The 21,005-nt window shown below is 35.6% G+C and overlaps 1 protein-coding gene across 39 annotated transcripts in view; it reads right to left on the minus strand.

Moving 5' to 3' along the window:
- The window catches only part of IKZF2 (IKAROS family zinc finger 2), a 188,741-nt gene that overhangs the window by 151,467 nt on the left and 16,269 nt on the right, over positions 1-21,005 (minus strand). For 36 of the 39 annotated variants that reach the window (XM_081583007.1, XM_081582987.1, XM_081583000.1 and 33 more), the window contains 2 exons: positions 19,593-19,641; positions 18,691-18,795 (listed from right to left, as the gene is read on the minus strand). In XM_081583007.1, the coding sequence (XP_081439133.1) occupies positions 18,691-18,795; positions 19,593-19,626 (139 nt within the window). In that variant the 5' untranslated portion in view covers positions 19,627-19,641. Of the gene's footprint in view, positions 1-18,461; positions 18,653-18,690; positions 18,796-19,592; positions 19,642-21,005 lie in introns of those variants that run through there. The other 3 variants (XM_081583018.1, XM_081582999.1, XM_081583019.1) reach the window with 1 other exon arrangement.

A 21,005-nucleotide genomic window follows, 5' to 3' on the forward strand; every position in this document is an offset into this window, starting at 1 on the left:
AGTAGACAAGAAGAAGAATGGAGGAAGGGGAATCAGAGATAGAGGCCAGAGCCATGTCCTATGGGATCTTGTAGATTCTGGAAAGGAATTTCAACTTTATTCTGTTTTCATAGGAAATTTTTGTGTTTAAAGCAATGTCTGGTTATAATCTGGTCTCAGTTTCACAATGTGCAGGTCTGACTATTGGGCGGATTATGGGACAAAGAGAAGAAATAATGGTGGCAGTAAGACCAGCCATAAATTTTGTAATATTTTAGGTTTAGAGGATTAGGAAATGATGGTAGTTCAGACTAGAGATGTAGGAGTGAACATTGTGAAAATTATGTAAATTCAAGATATATGTTCGAAGTGGAGCCAACGGTTTCTGATGGACTGGATGCAGAGTTTGAGGAAAGGAACAGTACCAAATACAGACTGGAAAGTCAAAGTATCGGCAGTAACTAAAGAAAGAAACTGAGAAAGAGACCATAATCTGCAGATGGAAACATAAGGGCTGCTAATGGATGAAGGTGAGTACCAGATGTTTTCTGTTCACTGAGGAATTGATAGTCACTGATTACAACACTTCCAATGAAGCCACTCCCTCTCTCTATTTCTTTCTCTCAGACAGGAGCAATAGATGTTTTCTCACTTTTCTATCAAAAGCGTGTAGCTTTCTGATGGTAACTAACTGGACCATTCCCTTTATCTCAATAACCAGTAACCCAGAAAATCAAAACACATGGTAAAAACATAAACTTGGAAATAAATATTAATTACCATGCCCAGGGTCTCTCACAGGCAGCAAAGAAGTAAAACATCAAATTCAAAGCATGAGGGCATTTTAAAGCGAAAAAAAAAAAAGGCTTTATTATACAGTGAAAAATACAACTAATAGGCATCAATTACCAGAGATATGTCCATCCAGATCCAAAACATCCATGAGCTCCACATTTGAAAAGCAAGCAACTGGTGTAGTGCTGAAGTTCCCCACCATCCTGAAGAGCCACCCAAGTAGGTAACAAGGCACTCTAATTAAAAATAACCTTTCTAGCAGCAAAAATATCTTACAATCATTCAACTCCAACTGCTCACACAATAAAGAAAAAGATGGCAAACAGAAAATTATAGATTAATTATTGCAAAGAGTTGGACACGACTGAGCAACTGAACTGAATTATCGTAAAAGGTTCTTTTCAGCATAAAAATGCAGATGACCTGTTATCTTAAATTCCTAAGATAGAGACACAAGCACTTTCAGTTCAATTGGGATCAAGTACATTGCTTTCCCATATATGCCAGCTAAATATTATGGGCTTAATTTACAGAACCTCAGCAGTAAAGAATCTGCCTGCCAGTGCAGGAGACACAGGTTCAATCCCTGGGTCAGGAAGATCCCCTGGAGAAAGAAATGGCTACCAATTCCAGGATTCTTGCTGGGAAATCCTATGTACCAAGGAGCCTGGCAGGCTACATACAGTCCATGGGGTTACAAAGAATCAGACAGGACTGCACACACACACACACACACACACACACACACACACACACACACACACACACACACACACACACACACACACACACACACACACACACACACACACACACACGGGAACAACACTTCATGAGCTTCCAAATACACACACACCCGCACCCACACACTCACACACCCACACACCCACACACCCCATACACACACACCCCCAAGGGAACAACACTTCATGAGCTTCCAAATAACATACAATTTTGTTGTAACCATACAGAAAAGGAAAAACCAAAGCTAAAGAAGCAACAAAATGATTACTTCTTAAGAAGAGGATGTTACAATGTAAACAATGAAAAGCATGCTCACTGGGCCCAGTCATGTCAGACTCGGTGGCCCTGTGGACTATAGCCTGCCAGACTCCTCTGTCCATGGAATTTCCCAGGCAAGAAGATTGGAGTGGTTGCCATTTTCTCCAGGGGATCTTCCCAACCCAGAGATTGAACCCATGTCTCTCATGTCTCCTGCATTGGCGGGCAGATTCTTTACCACTAGCACCACCTGGAAAACTCAAACAATGAGAAAACATAATTGTCCAAGCTATTAAATACACTGCCTGAAGGGAAGAGTTGACTTACTAGAAAAGATCCTGATGCTGGGAAAGACTGAGGGCAAGAGGAGAAGGGGATGACAGGGATGAGGATGGTTGGATGGCATCACTGACTCAACGGACAAGAGTGTACGCAAACTCCAAGAGATAGTGAAGGACAGGGAAGCCTGGTGTGCTGCAGTTCATGGGGACACAAAGAGTTGGACATAACTTAGCAAATGAATGACACCATAGGAGTGATTACTAGCAGAGGTCTGTAAAACTAGATAACAATTGATTACTCATTTAACACTGCTTGGACACCCTTAAAACAATTATTTCAAGAAAGGATACAGATAAAAACCAAAAAAAATTCTCCTAAAGGTTGGATAGCTGACCTTAAATACTGTTATAATAATTATATCATGGACAAACATGGTAAGTATCGCAGTTGCTCTAAGAAATTTGCAGTCTGGCTTCACTATCTGTCATAAGCAAAACTGTGCAGACTTTCAAGGAAAAGGCATTCGATTCATGGGTTTTTAAACAATTTTGGGGATTTACCTACTGCTTAAGTGCTGAATAAAAACAACAGCCATAATACTCCCATTTTCATATGTGTCCACTCAATGGCTAGGTTATGATTTGAGATATCTTGAATCATAGAAATTAGAAACCTTCGTTAGATATAATAATAATAACTTTATTTTTATTGAAATATAGTTGTCTTACAATGTTGTATTAATTTTTGCTCTATAGCAAAGTAACTCAGATGTGTGTGTGTGTGTGTGTATATGTACCCACACACATATTCTTTTGAAAATTCTTTTCCATTATGGTTTATCACAGGATACTGAGTAATAATTTTGAAACTATAAATTTTCTCAACAATACTTCTTACTTCATACTACTTAACAACAAATAACCAAAATGACTTGGGATAAATTTCAATTTATATAACATACATAACATGTTTATATTATCTGTTTATTATACATATATATAAAATCAAGATTCCCTACAGATCATTTAGAGTCTTTATAAAATCTATCTCAGTAGTGTAGAGGAACACTGGCCTAAAAAGATACATTTTTACGAAATCAAGTGAGGCTTCTAAGCACTTGAAGTTTTCAGTCTAACAGTATTCTGCTTGGATGAGTGTTGAGAAGAGAGTTTAAGAGCCTAAGATAGTGCTAACTTTAGACCATTTATTTTAAAACTGCCTTGTGGGTAAAAAGACTAGCTGGGTGATGTATCCTTAGGACAGATTGCTGAAGGGACCAAACTTGTGGGGTTAATCTGACCAATAACTTACAGAAATAACTGAATTACATCTCTAATGTGTCCAGCCAGATAAGCAATTCATGTTAACTCATAATGTAATGAAAAAGGAACAGGCAAGCTTCTTGATTGAGAGACACACATATAAGGCACTGTGCTAGCTAACTTCTGTGGAAAAGAGAAACTAATATTTCTTGATATGTGTTACATCCTGTGATAGAAGCTTGACTGAAGTTATTAATTGTCACAACAACCCCAAGAGACGAGTACTAACTTTGCCTACTTCTTGTGCTGTTGCTGTTGTTTAGTCGCCAAGCCATGTCCGATTCTTTGCAACCCCATGGCTTGTAGCCCAACAGGTTCCTTGACAAACAAGGAAATGGAGACTAATACACAGCATAAGCTGAATCACAAACTCAAGTCTGATCAGCAGTCAAGTCAGGCTCTGACCACTACCCTCAGGCTGTGGAGATTATAGTCATTTTCCCTGCCCTCAAGGAGATTCCAGTCTTACAGGGGAGATAAGATGTACACAAGCAATGGAATAATGGTACAAGATAGGAAGTGATAAAGCCTTTCTAGTTTTTAGAGAGGAAACTATTTGGGGATAATGAGGGTCATTTAGTGTTAAGGACTGATTGCACAGTCACTATGCTCATAGGAACCCAGACCCAAGAAGAGGTAAACTTCAGACATGAAAAGCAAAACGTGTAATTTTAAATGATCTCACTGGGATTTACAAAGATTTCTGCATCTTTTAGCCAAACGACCTATGAGTAATTTATTTATATGTACTCAGCTATAAAATCTTTTAAAAGAACATCCGCTTTTCTTTTTGACTGTTCACAAGAAAAGAGAGGGAATAAAAAGGACATGACTGGGGTCTGATACATAGTTCTCAGAATTCCAGATATGTAATAGAAAGATGGGTAGTAACCTTGTAGGACACACAGCTCTATGAGTATGGAAATTCATTGAATTTCAGAACCACACTGGGAATTCCCTCCCCAAAATATCTAGTAAATAAGTAAACAAGGCCCCTCTCTGAGCCAGGTCAGGAGAGAGGCACACTCGGCAGTCAAATTCTGCCACCAAACACATCTTTGGAACTGCCATCCTCGAGTGAAGTGCGTTCCTACCGCATAATTACCATTTCAATTACACCCCTCACAAACAGAACAGGTCTATTTGTGATTCGCATTAATTAGGTAATTTTAGTTTCATTTCTTTAGTAATTGATTTGAATACAACAGAATCAATAATTGCCTCATATCTGCACACACATTTCTTTTCAAACAAGGATGACCTGACAGCACTCAGACAGATGAAGAGCAAAAACATCCAGTGATCAGGTATATCTTGGATTTTATCGGCAATAGCTCTGGACTACTTTTTTTAAAAATGGTTGTTGATTAAAGGCAGACGAAAAGCAGAGTCTTTCGAGAAGACTATTGATACAAATGTATGTGGGATCTTTTTCTTGGTTATTTGATTCAAGTTTTTTCTCATACTCTTTTTATCTAACAATCAAATAATAGCCACAATCCCACTTAGCTTACCACATGCCAGTCATCATTCTGGAGACTTTACATACATTATTTCTTATGCTCGCCACTTCTCTGACAAGGCAGATTATTAATATCCCTATTTTACAAACTGAGACACTAAGAGATGAAATATCTGTCTAGAGGTCACACATTTGATATATATCAAGGCTCAGTTTTTTTATACTACATAGGAAGGGGAAGAAGAAAATTCATCCAGACCTGTATTTTTAAAACTATATGTTCATTATTTTCTAGTAACAAACAAAATGCTTAAGTAATGCCAGGAAGACATTTCTGTGAGACTGCTTAAATAAATATTAAGATCAAGTTTTAATGAGCATATTTTATGTTAGATGTGAAAGCATTCTGAATAGTCTAAAATATTTTACTGAATAGTCTATTTTATTCAAATATATTACTTTTAATAGACTTAAATCTAATTTATTCTTAAGCCAGTTAAACATATACCCTGATCTTGTTTCCATTATTTATGGACTTAGCAAACTCTCCCTTCAACAATAATACATGTGTAAACTTCATCTCACATCTGATCATTTTTACTGACGTATTATCACAAGGTTAATTTTAGAAGAGTATTCCAGTGGGTAACAGTTAACCTCGGAATTCTAAATCTCTGACAGGGCATGATCTCAAGAAAGTCTTTTGAAACAGTGCTTGTGTCTTAGATACTTCAGGAGGAAAATGGAAAAACGAGAGATCAGAGAAAAACTGGATGCAAACCCCATCTCATCTGCTCAATATCAAGTTCCTTCTTCATTGTCACCTCCCATGAGAGTAAAAAGAAAAAAAGCAGAAAAACTTCTTAATGTTTCTGGCATGCTTATGGTCTCCCTAAGTCCCTAATGCCCTTTCCCACTGAAGGGAAGTAAAAAGGCAACTGGGGTACAAGACCAAAATTTACTGCATCCATGATAATTTAGGAACAAAAGATACCTCTCAGACACGGCACATATTTCAGTCACTTTTGTAAAAGATAAAAACGATAGATTATTAGTCTGAGAAAAGATAAAAACAATAGATTATTAGTCCTAGTCCAAGATGGTCCTCAGTAACACCCCTGGTTTACAAGAGCAAACAATCTATTCTAGGTACTACCGGCTTCTACTACTAAAATCTTCCCATCTTTTTAGTCTGATACACTTAGGAATCCAGTTCTTCTAACTGGTCAACCCCCATCTTTCACTCTATGGCATTCAGACATCTGAAAAACTACACTTCTTTCTATCGACCATCAATATTTATCTTCTACCAGAAACCACCTTAATCTTATGGCTACATTCTTCCTCATCCAAGCAGAAGGTGACTTCTTTAAGTATATATATTCAGGTATTTATTTATGCTTTCTTAAAAAAGAAAAAAGCGAGGGGAAGACCCTATTTTTCATTTGTGTATTCCTTCTCTTGGATCTGCTAAATCAGTTTGGTGGCTTATCCCTAACTTCAGGATTCGCCACTGGTATTTTTTTCTTTAGCTAGCTCTCTTCTCTGTTCTCTATACTTCACACCTCTACTCTTTGCTTGCAATAAGTAACACTCAATGGAATTTTAAATTGATGAACATGAAAAAGAGACTGTCTTTTAAAAAAGAAACTTGATTGTAATATACAAGGTAGAATGGAAAACCTAAGGATAAATTTTAACTTACTCTACTTACCTTTCTACTGGCATCATAATGCCACATATCTACATGTATTTCTACTGGCATCGTAATGCTACGTGTTCTGGCAATTGCCAGAAGTGCACTTAAAGGTACATTATTTACTTTATAGTATCTCATGCTTTGAATGAATATCACCCAAAAAATTTCAGAGCATGAAACTTTGTTTTGAAATTCCACTATATCAGAGCCATTAAGAAAATACACTCAGACTAAATCTAAAATTATATCCAATAAGTCTGTTGACAGCATTTGCAATACCCCGACTTTAGTATTGGTCATCAAGTAAAAGATCTTTTATAAAAGATCCAAATAATGCAGAACTATTTAGAATAAATAATAAAACACCCTATTTGCTGTCACATAACCCAGAGTGAACACTACCAACAGTCTGATCTTTCCTTTCTTCTTTCCTTCTTTATTCTTTGCTTTCATACACACACACACACACAAGCTTTTAAAACATAAATGGCACTCTCTTGCACATAAAGTTCTATGAAAGCAACTGTTTAGTTAACTATAGTTTCTCTGATTTGCTTAAATTCATTACCAGTTATTACACTCAAACTCTGAGACTAAAACTACTCAAATTCATAAAAAAATGTTTTATGTAAATAGCCTATGGGAAGCACAATTTATGCAAAGATAATTTATTTTAAATTATGTTCTCTTGGGGAGGAGGAGGTGTGTCTTTTTTGTTTGCTTTTGTTTCCAAAAAACTAAATCCAAAAACTGTCATTAGGTCATTAATTTGTCATAGTTCAGACAGATGGCAGTATGTAATTCATATTTCGGGGGTTTAAAAGCAGCAGACTCACAGAAAATATCTCGTATTTCTTTTTCTAGTTCTCAATTATGTTCAAACAAAATCTATTACCACTTTTAAACATTTTGCAAACATTCAGCAACATAATATATTCAAAGCTACATTAGAATCAGTGTTTTTAAGTATTTATAATTTTAAGCAGTACCTAGAAATGATTAGATACTACCTACTTATTAACAATACCTAAAAAAATTCTTAAATGCACAAATTCTAAGCTCTATGTGATATATGGATGATGTAAACAATCATTTCTAGCAAAAATAAGTGAATCTACTTCAATCAGGAATTAAACACAAACCTTCAACCCTAAAAGGTATATACATGCTTCTTCTCCAACAAAAAAGGTAATGAATGTATTGAAAACAAGCAATCTACCTCAGACCATCTAGATTACAAAGGTATTGAAATAAGTTTGATTAAAAGACTTGAAATACATGTCTTATAAAAGAAATATATTTTCATATGTAAATATTACTTGCTAAAATGTTTTTTTGAACAACAAAAACAAAACAAGTCTCTTCATAAAAATGACCATTATGGGGAATGTTTTATATAGTTTCAAAAATCAATAATAAAAATTCCTCTTTAGAATTCAACCAGAAATTCAACAGAAACAGCAGTTTCCCAGCACTTCAAAATATGGCCAAGCCCTGCATACTGATGTCTCAGTAAGTAGTAGGTAAAGTTGACACCATCAGGTGTAAGGAGAGCTACAGCTTCCATGATAATAAGAGAGCAATGACAAAAATGTCAAAGGTGTAGACACCCAGAATGTTAATTTATTAGAACGTGACTTTACACTGATTAATTATATGCTCCTCAAAATATCTGGAGAGCATAAGAAAAGTTAATTGAAACATTCCATTTTGTACATGCAATTTTAAATAAGTGATAGAGAACTGATTCTAAAAGTATAAGAATGTGGCTTGAAATCTGTAAACTCTAAATATGCCATATAAGGACATTAGTAATGAAGACGATGAAGATGACTATAAAATATTCATGGAAACATTTACACTAACTTGGATTCTACTGAATATGAACTGTATGGTATCAAAAAACTTAAAAGACATTTAGAATCTTGAAGATCATCAGTTTGGATCTAATCTGAAGATTACAAAATCATTTTGAGACTGAGACATGGTATAAATACATATCCTAACAAAGAAAATGACAAGTAAGATGGAATTTCAGAATTATTTCAACATCTAAGACATCAACTTTCCAAATTTCCTCGAACAAATCAGAAACACATTATTTAAATACACATATGCAATATGCTAATCACAAGTAGTTTCCTAATTTCAACAAAAAATTACTGGACTTCTACAACGACCCACTATGATACTGTATACTGGGAATAAAGAATATTGGGTTAGCCAAAAGGATCAGTTAGATTTCTCCGTAACATCTTAAGGAAAAAGCCTAATGAACTTTTTGGCCAACCCACAGATAAGAAACTGCCATTTTCTGCAGAGATTCACATCTGGAAAATCTCTAATTAACTTCTTTATAATCAATGTACAGCCCCAAAATAAAGCTGTGTGCTTTGAAAAAATATTCTTAAATTCACACTCAGCAATTAAGACGGGCTTCCCTATTAACTAACCTAAAATACTGTAATTTTCTATAAAATCTCATTTGCTGTGGTTGAACTACTTCCAAGATTTCATGAAATTAGTGTGATGTTTATTTCTCCTGACCTATAACTAGAAGCTCTCCAAGACCCCAGCTTATATAAGACATCTTTCTCAGGTAGCAGTGTTCCTATCTTCATCTAAAAGTGAAAATGAAAGTGAAGTCGCTCAGTCGTGTCCAAATCTTTGTGACCACATGAACTGTAGCCTACCAGGCTCCTCCGTCCATGGGATTTTCCAGCCAAGAATACTGGAGTGGGTTGTCATTTCCTTCTCCAGGAGATCTTCCCGACCCAGGGTTTGAACCTGGGTCTCCCACATTGTAGGCAGACGCTTTACCGTCTGAGCCACCAGGGAAGTTCTATCTTCATCTAAAGCAGATATTAAAACCTCTTAAATGGCTGCCCACATCACACATCAACATTTCTGTGAATGGAAGTTTGGATTTATGGTAATAGTAGTTGGATAACCTTTATAGTATTATAAGATTGCTTTTATAGAGTTAGGCTGTAAAATCAACATTTAACAAGCCTAAGCAGAAATGTAAAATGTACACTAAAGAAAACAAATGGGTCCTAGGTTAGCAAGAATTGGTTATAATCTGATTATACGTATAAGTTAAAAACTGAATCTGGAGGATTTAGCCAAGGAAGTCAAGAAAGAAAAAAAAAAGACTCAAAAGTATTTTTGTTCAGCCTATATCTAGGGAATCTAAATTTATGTCCATTTAGGGAAGAAGGAACTACACAGAAGACTTCAACCATAATGATCCAAATGGCAGTGCTATCTCTACTGTGAGGCTGAACGTATTAGACTCTCTTAGTCTGATGCCGTTAAACAATTGAATGATATAAGTGACTCCTTGTGTTTGGATTCCTTGCTAACCAAATGACTTTTGTTGCTTTACCCATATAAGTCAGTTCACAAGAAAAAAATGATTTGGTCAAGCCAACTGGAGTGATCAAGATCTTACACTAGTTGGAGGTTTGTTTTATTTTTAATGAAAATACAGACATAAATTGGCATTCCAATTTTAAACATCAACCTTGTAAACTTGTTTAATGTGAGTCAACCATGAGATATGGGATCACTCTATGTGTGCCACTAATCAAGTTTTGGAACTCACAAGGCTGAGAACCAAATACTAGATTATAAAAAAATTTCTTGAGGAAATGGTCTCCTGTGGGAATTTATTTCAGAAGCTCGCTGTATTTTCAACTTTGTTTCATTGTGCATCTTCAGATTTATATGCTTTTGAAGAATTATCAGGCATAAAAGGTGAGAAGCCGTTCATTTATCTACAATCGATATAAATCATGGTGAGCACATCACACTTATTTGGTTCTAAATGCAAGAGGATCATTAATATCGCAAATAAAATATGAATTCATTTGGACCTTGAAAGATAACATCCTCCCCTAAAAAAATCCCTAACTTATTTTTGACGCCCCAGCGTCAGCAGTGCATTACACAAAAAAACATTAATAAAGGTTTGCTGTATCAACAATTGAAAGACAAAAATATCTCTTTAGCGAGTTCTGAATCTCTACATTAAGGAAATCTCAGACGAAGTTCTTTTCATCATCAACATTCACTTGAATTTTCATGATGTCTTGGGTAATTAGAGCTTACATTTCTAAGATGGAGCTCTATAATATATATTTGGAGGAAATAGATTAAGATGTATGCTATACCACACTTTTTCCCCTACATTCTTTTATCCCAAGAAGCATAATATCATAAACTTTAAAACAATTCTATACCAAATAATTTTCAAATGATATATATCATGTTGTTTATTTATCGCAAAGTTTTCAAAAAGGCTCTGCTTAAAATCATGAAATTCTTTAGCTAGTAACATAGCAGAACTGACTAGTACTTTTAAACAAATCTTTCCTCATGTTTTAAACCATGTATCTATAGATGAGAAATAGGTTACAGAATAAAGACAAACCATTATGGTAGAGGACTTGGAGTATACGGCATACATTAGCCTTATGATTTTTTAAAAATATGTAACCATCAAAGTTATGATATTATATATATCACAAAATTTGAAGTTGAAAGGCTAGCATGTTTTGCTGGCCTTAAAAATCAGAGTCAGTCACAACAACTAACCCAACTTCTGCATGTGTACGTGCTCTGTCACTCAGTCGTGTCCAACTTTTTGCAACACCAAGAACTGTAGCCCATCAGGCTCCTTTGTCCATGGAATGCTCCAGGCAAGAATACTGGGGTGGCTTTCCATTTTCCTCCTCCAGGGGATCTTCCCAACCTGGGGATTAAACCCACGTTTCCTGCATTGGCAGGTGGATTCTTCACCACTGAACCGCTTGGGAAGCCCTTCGTCCAACTTCAGACACTAGCATAAAAGGACTCCATTAAGCAAAAGAAGTTCATTATAACCTATGCTCCTGTGTTTCAATATAGAATTTTGATTTTATGGGGGCAGTTGGGAAAATATGGTCAATGATGAAATGTTGAGAATTAGTTAGGGAAGAATTTTTTTTAAGAAATACTAAACTATTGTTAAAGTAATACAGGAGGAAAAGTAACAAGATCACAAGCTACATATTAGATTTCACTAATTAGGAAAATTCACACTCAGTCTAATCTATCCTCCTGCCTGATTGCTAGCCTCTCCCAAATTCTACAGGTGCTTCAAACATTCTGTATGCAGAATTAAACTAAAATAAATCTTATCCTGGAAACCTGCTTCACTATTTCCTATCTTCCCTAATGGAACCTACTCCATCTATCCATTAATTTAGAGAACATCATCATGAAATTTCTCCTCTCCTTAACCCTTCTATCAGAGAAGGCAATGGCACCCCACTCCAGTACTCTTGCCTGGAAAATCCCATGGACAGAAGAGCCTGGTAGGCTGCCGTCCATGGGGTCGCGAAGAGTCAGACATGACTGAGCGACTTCACTTTCACTTTTCACTTTCATGCATTGGAGAAGGAAATGGCAACCCACTCCAGTGTTCTTGCCTGGAGTATCTCAGGGACGCGAGAGCCTGGTGGGCTGCCGTCTATGGGGTCGCACAGAGTCGGACACGACTGAAGCGACTTAGCAGCAGCAGCAGTAACCCTTCTATACAGGTCCTGTCCACTTTAAGCTACTATTTCCCAAATCCTTCTCTTCCTTATTATATGCACTACCACTAGCTCTCATGACTTTTCATTCCATTACTGCAGAAGCCTGTTAAAGAAATCCCTGCCTCTACAATATTTTTACTCCCATTATAGCTGGTATGATCCATGCCAATAAGAAGACTAAAGTCATCAGCTTTGTTTAAACCTTGTGCTCCCTTGAAAATGAGATCTGAGTTTTCTCTTATATAAGATACTCCATTATCTTGCCCTGATTAATTCTCCCGAGTCATCTCAGGCTTCAGATTCCAAGATTCCAACTTCACACTCCACAGATACCAATCTGCTTTACTCTCCAGAACATAATCGTATTATTTCTCAGCTCCCATTGTGGGTTCATTGGTGAACAAGCCTTCCACTTCTCTCCTAAATCCTATTCATTTAGTAAGTCTCAGCTTAAAGAGCCTCTCCCTCCAAGAAGTCTTCTCAAGCCAGTACCACTCCTTGCTCTTCCATAATAATAAGAACACTGAGCTTATCACAGAATACTGCCTTGTTTAGTCGTTTCTTTAAATTAGAGTATGAGCTCCAAGAGGACAAGAATAGTGTACCATTCACCTCTGAATCTACCCCACGGTGCCTGACACATAAAAGACTGCCTACAAATATTTGTCGAATTAATCAGCTAGAACAATATAGCAACATGTCAAATGCCTATAAGTGACAATTATATTATAAGTTGACCTCAAATTTAAAACACCTAAACTATTACCCTCAAAATGCACAATTAACAACAATCAGGCCTACAGCTTGATCAGGTATCATCAAATGAGAATTTATGGTTCTACCACAAGCAACAAATGAGGTGAAATTTTAGATACAGATTTTCAAAGAAAAAAACTGATTCTAGATATGGCTAGGTTACTCTATTAAGAGGACTTATTCTATTCTTAATAACTGGTGTCTTTACAGTACCAATGCTGAGCGATGATTTTCCTGACATGTAATCAAAAATGTAAAACCATGCTCAGGAACACTGAAGCCCAATAAAAAAAAATTCTGCCATACAGACAAACTCTACTTCTTCTAACCCAAATTTTCACAGATCTTTTAAATAACAAGGGGTCTTTTTTCCTGCCAGTTTTACCCTAAATTATTAGAAATGCCTATTTCTGTTCCATAGACCTCTGTAGTAAAATGGAAACAGCAAAAGACCTGAATTTCAAACAAACATGGATTTGAAAAAAAGCTTTCTTATGAATCATGGACTGGTGCAAAAGCAATGTGCCTGCTCTGAGTGTCAGAGCAGTGATTATTTATTAGATGTTAGCATGTGTCAGGAAGTGTGCTAAGTATTTTGTATATATTGCCTCATTTAAACCTCACAATAGTCCACTGAGGTAAGGATTGTTTATCCCCAAGCTACAGATAAGGAAACTGGAGCTCAGAGATGTGAAGAAAAATGACTGAGATCACACAGCAAATCAGTGGCAAAGCAAGGCCATGTATAACTCCAAAGCCCATATTTTTAACCACCTGCAATCTATTACTTCTAAGCCTCAGTTTTCGGTATTATAAAGCGGACTATCCTCACAGAGCTGTTGTGCAGATTAAGTGAAATAAGAGGGATGCGCTTAGTATAGCACTAGGCATCCTATATATACTCAATAAATTATACTCCCCTTCTCTTTCTCACTCCAGTGTGATTAAGCATTTATAATAAAGAGAAATAGTTCCTAAATACTCTTTACCTATTTCAACTCTTTACCTATTCCTGAGCCTGATTAACTCATAAAAGGAAACTACTACCAGATCACTAAGTATAAAATATACTTATATCTGTTCATATAAACAGATATAAAGGAAAAAGGCAAAGAAAAACAACACGATCTACCTCATTTTAGGACTGTCACACGGCTACTGATTTTTTAGAACATTATAAAATCAAAATATATTGATATTCAAAGTGAGGAGAGAAGAGCATGGGACCAAGAGATCTGAATTCCTGACAGCTCGAAGGAAGAGTCCCAAAAGAACCTAACCAATCAAGTTACAGTTTTTCAGTGTATTTTCATTGGAGAAGACAACTTTAGACAAAGACAGAGGCAATAAAAACACTTCTACAGTGAGCTATTTTGTTTCTCCAAAACAGACATTTATTCTTATTTCAAAGCAGACTTAAAAGATGGGGAGGAGGCAGAATGAGGAGCAAAGAAAAAAAAAATACAGCAATTTTGCTGTTAATTCCCTGCTCATACATACTTCCTTTAGTTCCTTTCTTTTTTTTTTCTTTTGGTTCATGGCCATGACACCGCTGATAGCTATAACAAAATCAAGTCAAACTTTTAAAAACAATTTCCTACCAAGTAAAAACTAAATGTAAGGTATGTTGAGTATATATACAAAACTAAGTACTACAATTGAAAAACAAAATGAGCTTTTACATCAACTCCATCTGGTGTTATATTAGGGTGTGTCCTGTGGAAATCCAACCAAGGGTGACTGCCAAGCTAAGCTACAGAAGACAACTCAGAAAGCTGGTGAGTCTCAAGAAACAAGCCATATTTTTAAAAGTGCATTAGAGCATCTGCTTAACAAGATTATCTGTTATCACTCCACCCTCATAATAACCCTGTTCTACTCCTGTAATACTGTTTTTGTCACTAAAACATGGGTCAGTTCTGGACATGGTGGGCACCCTTAGATAATGACATTTCACAGATAGCAGTGATCTAACTAACCCACAAGGTAGTATCAGTGTCCCATTCCTGACGACTTCATCCTTTTCCCAAGGAACCTTAGAAGACAACTGGTTTCTTCAAGCCTCCATTTCCACACAAGAAAAATAGAAACCATAATATACTTACACTTCACAAGGTTCTAAAAATGGAAACCAGCTAAGAAAAAAAAAATGAATGTGAAGCACTCCGAAAAGAATAAACTAGATTCGCTGACCTGATTATTGGTCAGAGTCTTGTAAAACTAGAATTACTACTTCTTCCAATTCCACACATGCCACTTGGCCATCAAACTGACTGATAAATGGTATTGACTGCAAAGTGGATCCATGTAAAGGTTTTAAAGTAATAGGAAAAAAATTTGTGTCACAACGCACTTTCACACCATTAGCTATCTCCAAAGAAAATTTATTTACTGGCATTATAAAAATAGACGATGATAGGGAAAATAGGATTAATTACAATTTTTTGAACCTTGAAACCCTTTCAAAATACTCAGCAGCAGTTACAGAATAATCTGAAACCAATACGGAAACAAGTATACAAGAGTTGGAAATGAGCTAACCCAGAGACAGAAGGAATCACAAAATAAAGTCTCATCTGATGGGCCGAAATACAATATGGATTATTTTTATATTGTTCCGTCTGAGTTGTCTGTCTCAGATTCTTAACTTCCAGATTCTATTTTTAAAATCACTTAACACTGTGTATTTCCAGTAGCCATCAAGGCACAGACTGTCATCCCTGACACAGGAGATTGTCAGCAGACTCAATATGTACACTAATGATCTCAGGCAACAATGCCCATCTTCTTATCAAAGAGATCCTCATTCTAGAAGAAAAAGTCCAAATTTCTCTAAGAAAATTCACTCGAAAACATAGGAAGTAGTCATTACAAAACGTTAAGTTCACGAATACCTCTCACATCTTTTTAAGATTATCTTACACGCTGAATTTTAAAACCAAAGACTGTCAGGTATTGTACATTTTTAGTTTTCTCCCAAGTCACCGATGCTCTCTTCTAGCACTGTCAAATAATGATAGCTGCTGTCATTATTTTTTATACAATAGCTGGCAGCAAGTTGCACAGGTACCCTTCATCTTAGAATAGTCGTCAAATAACCCAAACAAACGACTATGACCTCAGAATACAACTGACCACTTTCCTACAGTGAAAATAAGTGGGTTCTCACATGGCAGTGTTACTTTACTGCTAGGACGTTAGTTATCTCATAAAAATCAAAGATTCTATTTCTCTTATTTTTTTAAACTGTTTCAAAATAACTTTTCACCTCTTACACATACACTCCTGTCCCCTCCTTACTGCTGCAGAGCCTATCTTATTCTATCTATAAAGGTTTTCACATTTACTTTCAGCTCTAATACTTTCAATCAAAATTGCAATTCTGTTTCTGGAAGTCACAGCCCTTTCGGAAGACTATTTGAAGCTATTAAAGAAATGCAGAAAATAAATAAGATCTTTTCACAGAATAAAGTCAGCAATGCATACAAAGAGATTTAGGTAAACTAGTGATCTCGGCCACAAGTGATTTGCCAAGTCACAAATGGACAAATCATTATTCCAAGTCACAGAAAAACATCTGAGTGACCAACTATAGGTTTCTTATTCTAATTAACAGACAAGAGTCTCTCTCTTGTGCTATTTGCTTTGGCAATCTAAAATGCTGATATTCTCCTAGATCTAAAAGAGAGGAAAAATGGGTATCTTCTCCATCTAACACCTAAGTGGGTAACCTAGATACTGTAAATAGAGGCTATATAAAGGATGCAACAGACAGCTCTGAAGTGAGAGCCAAAATATTTAACCTGCAACTCTTTGGAAAAGAACATGAAAACACATGCAGCTTAGCCAAAAACTTGACTAAGATGGAATTGCCACAGGCTAGTAAGTTTTAAAAAAAGAAGAAACAAAAACAAAATCTCTTTACCAAACATAATTTTACTGTTGTTGGGTGAGAAAAACTCAAATGTCAAAAGCACATTTCTTATTTGTCCAAATTGATCATGCCTACAACTCTGCAATGTTTATTCAAAATAAATGAGTGAACTGCCTTTTAGAAAGGATTACTTAAAAACCAAAATCAAATTCACAAATAAAGGACCTAATTAACCAATTAACAAGCATTTTCCTGCTGATATTCTAGTGGTGGCTCAGGGATAACAACGTCTGATTACCTATTATTACCTACCCCTTATATTCAGTGTTTCTAAAGACAATATTAAGCTAAATATTAAGCTAACAGAAACTGCACACCAATCTATCTTTATGCTTTAGAAAATTAAATGAAAATTATCTGAAAAATAAAAATCTATTCTGCCAAGGACCTAGTAACATTAAATGTTAAAATGTAAAAATTATACTTCCTATATTGCAAAAGTATGTAACTTTTATCAAATTAATAGTCAACTAGCAAAAAAATTAATGCCACAAGATCCATTACAAGAGATTAGCACTATAATTTAATATACATTCCCTTACTATTAATTTCTCTTCCTACGTGATAAAGGAATTTCAGTGACTGCTTCTAGAATGAAATCTTCCTAGGAAGTGATTCCCATTAATAAAAATAAAGAAAACTTAAAAAAGTACAGCAAGTTTTTACAGCTCAGTCAAACTTTCAAGTCAATAGCTAGAGTCACTTAAGGGTAACAAACTGCAAAATGTATTTACCAGTACTTTATATACTGTTGCTTATAATTCAGAAGACTTAACTACCTATGAAGCTAGTAACTTTACAATAAACTCAAGTTTTGAAAGCTATAAGAGGGAAGTGGAAAGAAAAATTTGTTCTCTCAGGATAATCAGAATTAACATATTAAGATTATGCTCATAATTCATCATATGATTCAGTTTTCTTGTTATTAAATCTTCTTTATAAAGGAAAGAAAATGCCTTTCCTTCACATGTCACCCAAATAGAAAGCTTTTAAATTAAATTGCTTTTAGATGGAAGTCAGATGTCCTTTCTATATAAGAATATAACACATATCAGAAATAAAAGGGAAACACAAGATTTCGAATTAAGTTTAAGTAGGAGTAATAAAGCATTTGCACTTGACAACTTATGAAACATCATAATTAAGAGAAAACAAACCAAATCCTTAATAAAGTATTTGTCATCTGTCACTGACAGCATGCAAGTTGCTTTTTTATTACACAAAAACAATGTTTGCTATATCTTGATATAAATGACTCTTTATTAAAAATAGTAGCCAAAACTATTCCAGCAAGTTCAAAACATCCTTCCAAATTTTCTCAGTTCTTTTCTGACAGCCTAAAACAAAATGCTTTCACTTTGTCAGAGAAATGGATGTAAATGAGTTCTACAAATTTTCAGTCACATATTACTTTCAAGGCTTTGGACGAGAAACTTTCACATTTTCTTAAAAAAGCAACTAACACTACGATTCTACCACTAATGGATTAGCTTTGTGCCAAAGCAATAGAAGAGAATTTTTTCCTTTCCTTTTTTTTTTTTTACTTGAAGTAACATGTTTCCATATTTTTTTTACTCAACAACAAAAAATAAATCATCATAAACCTGGCAAATCAAAAGAATAACCAGCAAAGCCTAACATTTCTTACCTGATACAGGTAAGCACCAGCTCCCAAATGCCACCTTGGGATAGTTCAGACTAGTAAGGAGGCTCATGTTTTATGATACCAAAATGAGCAGGAATAAATCTGTGTTGTTCTTTCTTTAGCAAAATCTATAGCAGCAGCTACACCACAATGTGAGTGGACCCCACAGACCTAACAAATTCAAGTCTATCACTAGAGAAATAGGAAAAAAAAGCATAAAATGAAGACTTACTGCTTGTCATGTGACTTGGTGAGGCATGCTGTCCATTGGGTGTGCTTGAGGTGAGGTCAATTGCCATATTGGAGTGCTCCCTTTCAGGTGAAAGCTCATTGTCACCTGTTTTCACAAAATAAAATCTTTTGGTCTCTATTCACTGTCACCTAACAACTAATTACCAACTTTGTAATCATATATGCAAAAGCATGCATAGTCTTGAAATTTTAATGAAATACATTTCTCCCTCAAAAAAATTATAAGGAAAAGTTATTTAGAAATATAAGATAAATGAATGAAATGACAAAAAGCCACAACCAGCACACAATAAAACATTTACAAGATTTCACTACCACATTCATTTTAATTGTAAAATAAGGACAAATGGAGTAGTTAATTTCTAGAGTATCTTCTACTGAAAAAAATTTTTCCTTTAACATCTAACTTAATCATTAAGCACCTGGTATTTTTAATGAGTATCTCCAAAACGTTGGCCAGAGAGTTGGATGTTTGAGAGTTTGCTAAAAAAAAAAGTCAACTTAAGAGAGCTAATTTTCTTTCATATTGTGTGTCTGAAAAATTAGGTTACAGAGTACTAAATATTTAGTACATGCCATATTAGTAGACATATATGTAACCCAACCTAGTCTAAACTTAAGTGAAAAAAATCAAGTAGGAAAGTTTGGATCTGCTAAACTATTACTGACTTAAATAATATCCTTAATATGGCAAGTATGCATCTCTAGTTCCTTCTTATTTCACTTTCCTGCTATTTTCTCAAACTCATTTACGAGGTGAAACTGTGAACAGATAGTAAGAGTATACAATTCTTGATAAAAATTTCCAATTCAGAAATTAAAATACAGGTAACAAACACGCTTTTATTTACCAATAACAGATGAATGAAAACGAATACTTACACGTTATATAGCCATCAATAGCCTCTGTTTCCATAGTCAACGTGCAGCGCTGCAATACAAAAGATTATACGCTTAACACAAGGATTCCTTTCAGTCTCTGCCATTAAATGCTTAACTTATTTGAAGCTCCAAGCAGTTAGCCCACGTTGCTGCGGCTGCAACCTGTGCCCAAGAAACATACTATGGTGTACTGTATGTGCTCATTTGCAAGTCACTGAACTCTTTCTGCAAATGATCTGATTCCTGCTGGAGATAGGATAGGAAAGATAAGTGTGCTGTGAGATGGGCTGTATCGAGAAAGTAATGACTCTTTTCATCAGAATTTACTCAGTTTAGAGGGAAAAAAAGAGGAAGGGGATACAACTCAAATGTGCCCGCTTTAACTGGGACTGAAGTATTTTAACCATTCACTACTTCCTACAATCAAGCTGCAGTCTGAGGACTTTCCGAGTATACAGATAGCTCTATTCACAATTGTTGCAAGTTGGTTCATCATGTTCTAACAGGGAGGGGGGAGGACAAACAAACAGAGGAAAAACAAAACAAAACAACTTCGTGCCCAAGTACCTCTGGAAGGTTTCTGCAGCAGTTACCCAACTGCCCAGCTTGTATTGACATTTTAGCCAGCCCCAAGTTCTGTGTGAGCACCTGTTCAATATAACCTTAATTTACTGCCAGACCATGGTTGGCTACTAATGCCGAGCCTACTTAATACTCCAACTTGAAAAAATTCATACACTTTTTGCTGAGGGGAAGGGGATCACTTTTGTAAAGTTTGGGGAATTATTTTCATGCACCAATGACACAAAACAAGAACTTACTTCTCAGAAACAAAAATAAATTGTATGAGATGACACCCCCTAGCTTTGATTCCACATAATGAAAAGATCGATAAGCTAACTGTATTCTTTGAAGAAAATAGTTTAAAGAACTGACATGTCCTGAGATGATTTTTACTTTTTTTTTTTTCCTTTGGCCCTGGTCCTTTTTGCCTTTAGTTTCAAAACTCTCACTGCACCAGCAGCTAAATTATTCACAATGAGCCATTTCTGTATTGATCGCCAAGTATATTTAGCCCTGGCTCCTGGAATTTCTCCATTACTTACTGGAAAACAGGCAGCTTCACTTCTTGTCTCCAAAACCACTTCCCTTCTCCCTCCCCTCCCCTTCACCACCACCCTCCCTACCCCCCCCCCCCAAAAAAACTTTTCTTCTTTATGGAATAATCAGATCAAATTCCCAACTCAGTCACTACACAGCACTTAAATTTCAACCTGCTGTACTGTTACCAAATTCTTTCAAATTATGATTACATAAGGCTTTAAAGAAAGGCATCCATAAAGTTTAAAAGGGGAGCAGTTTCTTCGGATATTTTACAAATGAGTTTTTCTCTTTAAAAATGTACACATTTAA

The sequence above is a fragment of the Giraffa tippelskirchi genome, chromosome 3 (genome assembly GCF_054371585.1).
Source record: "Giraffa tippelskirchi isolate mGirTip1 chromosome 3, T2T-mGirTip1v1.2.pri, whole genome shotgun sequence".
NCBI lineage: Eukaryota > Metazoa > Chordata > Mammalia > Artiodactyla > Giraffidae > Giraffa > Giraffa tippelskirchi.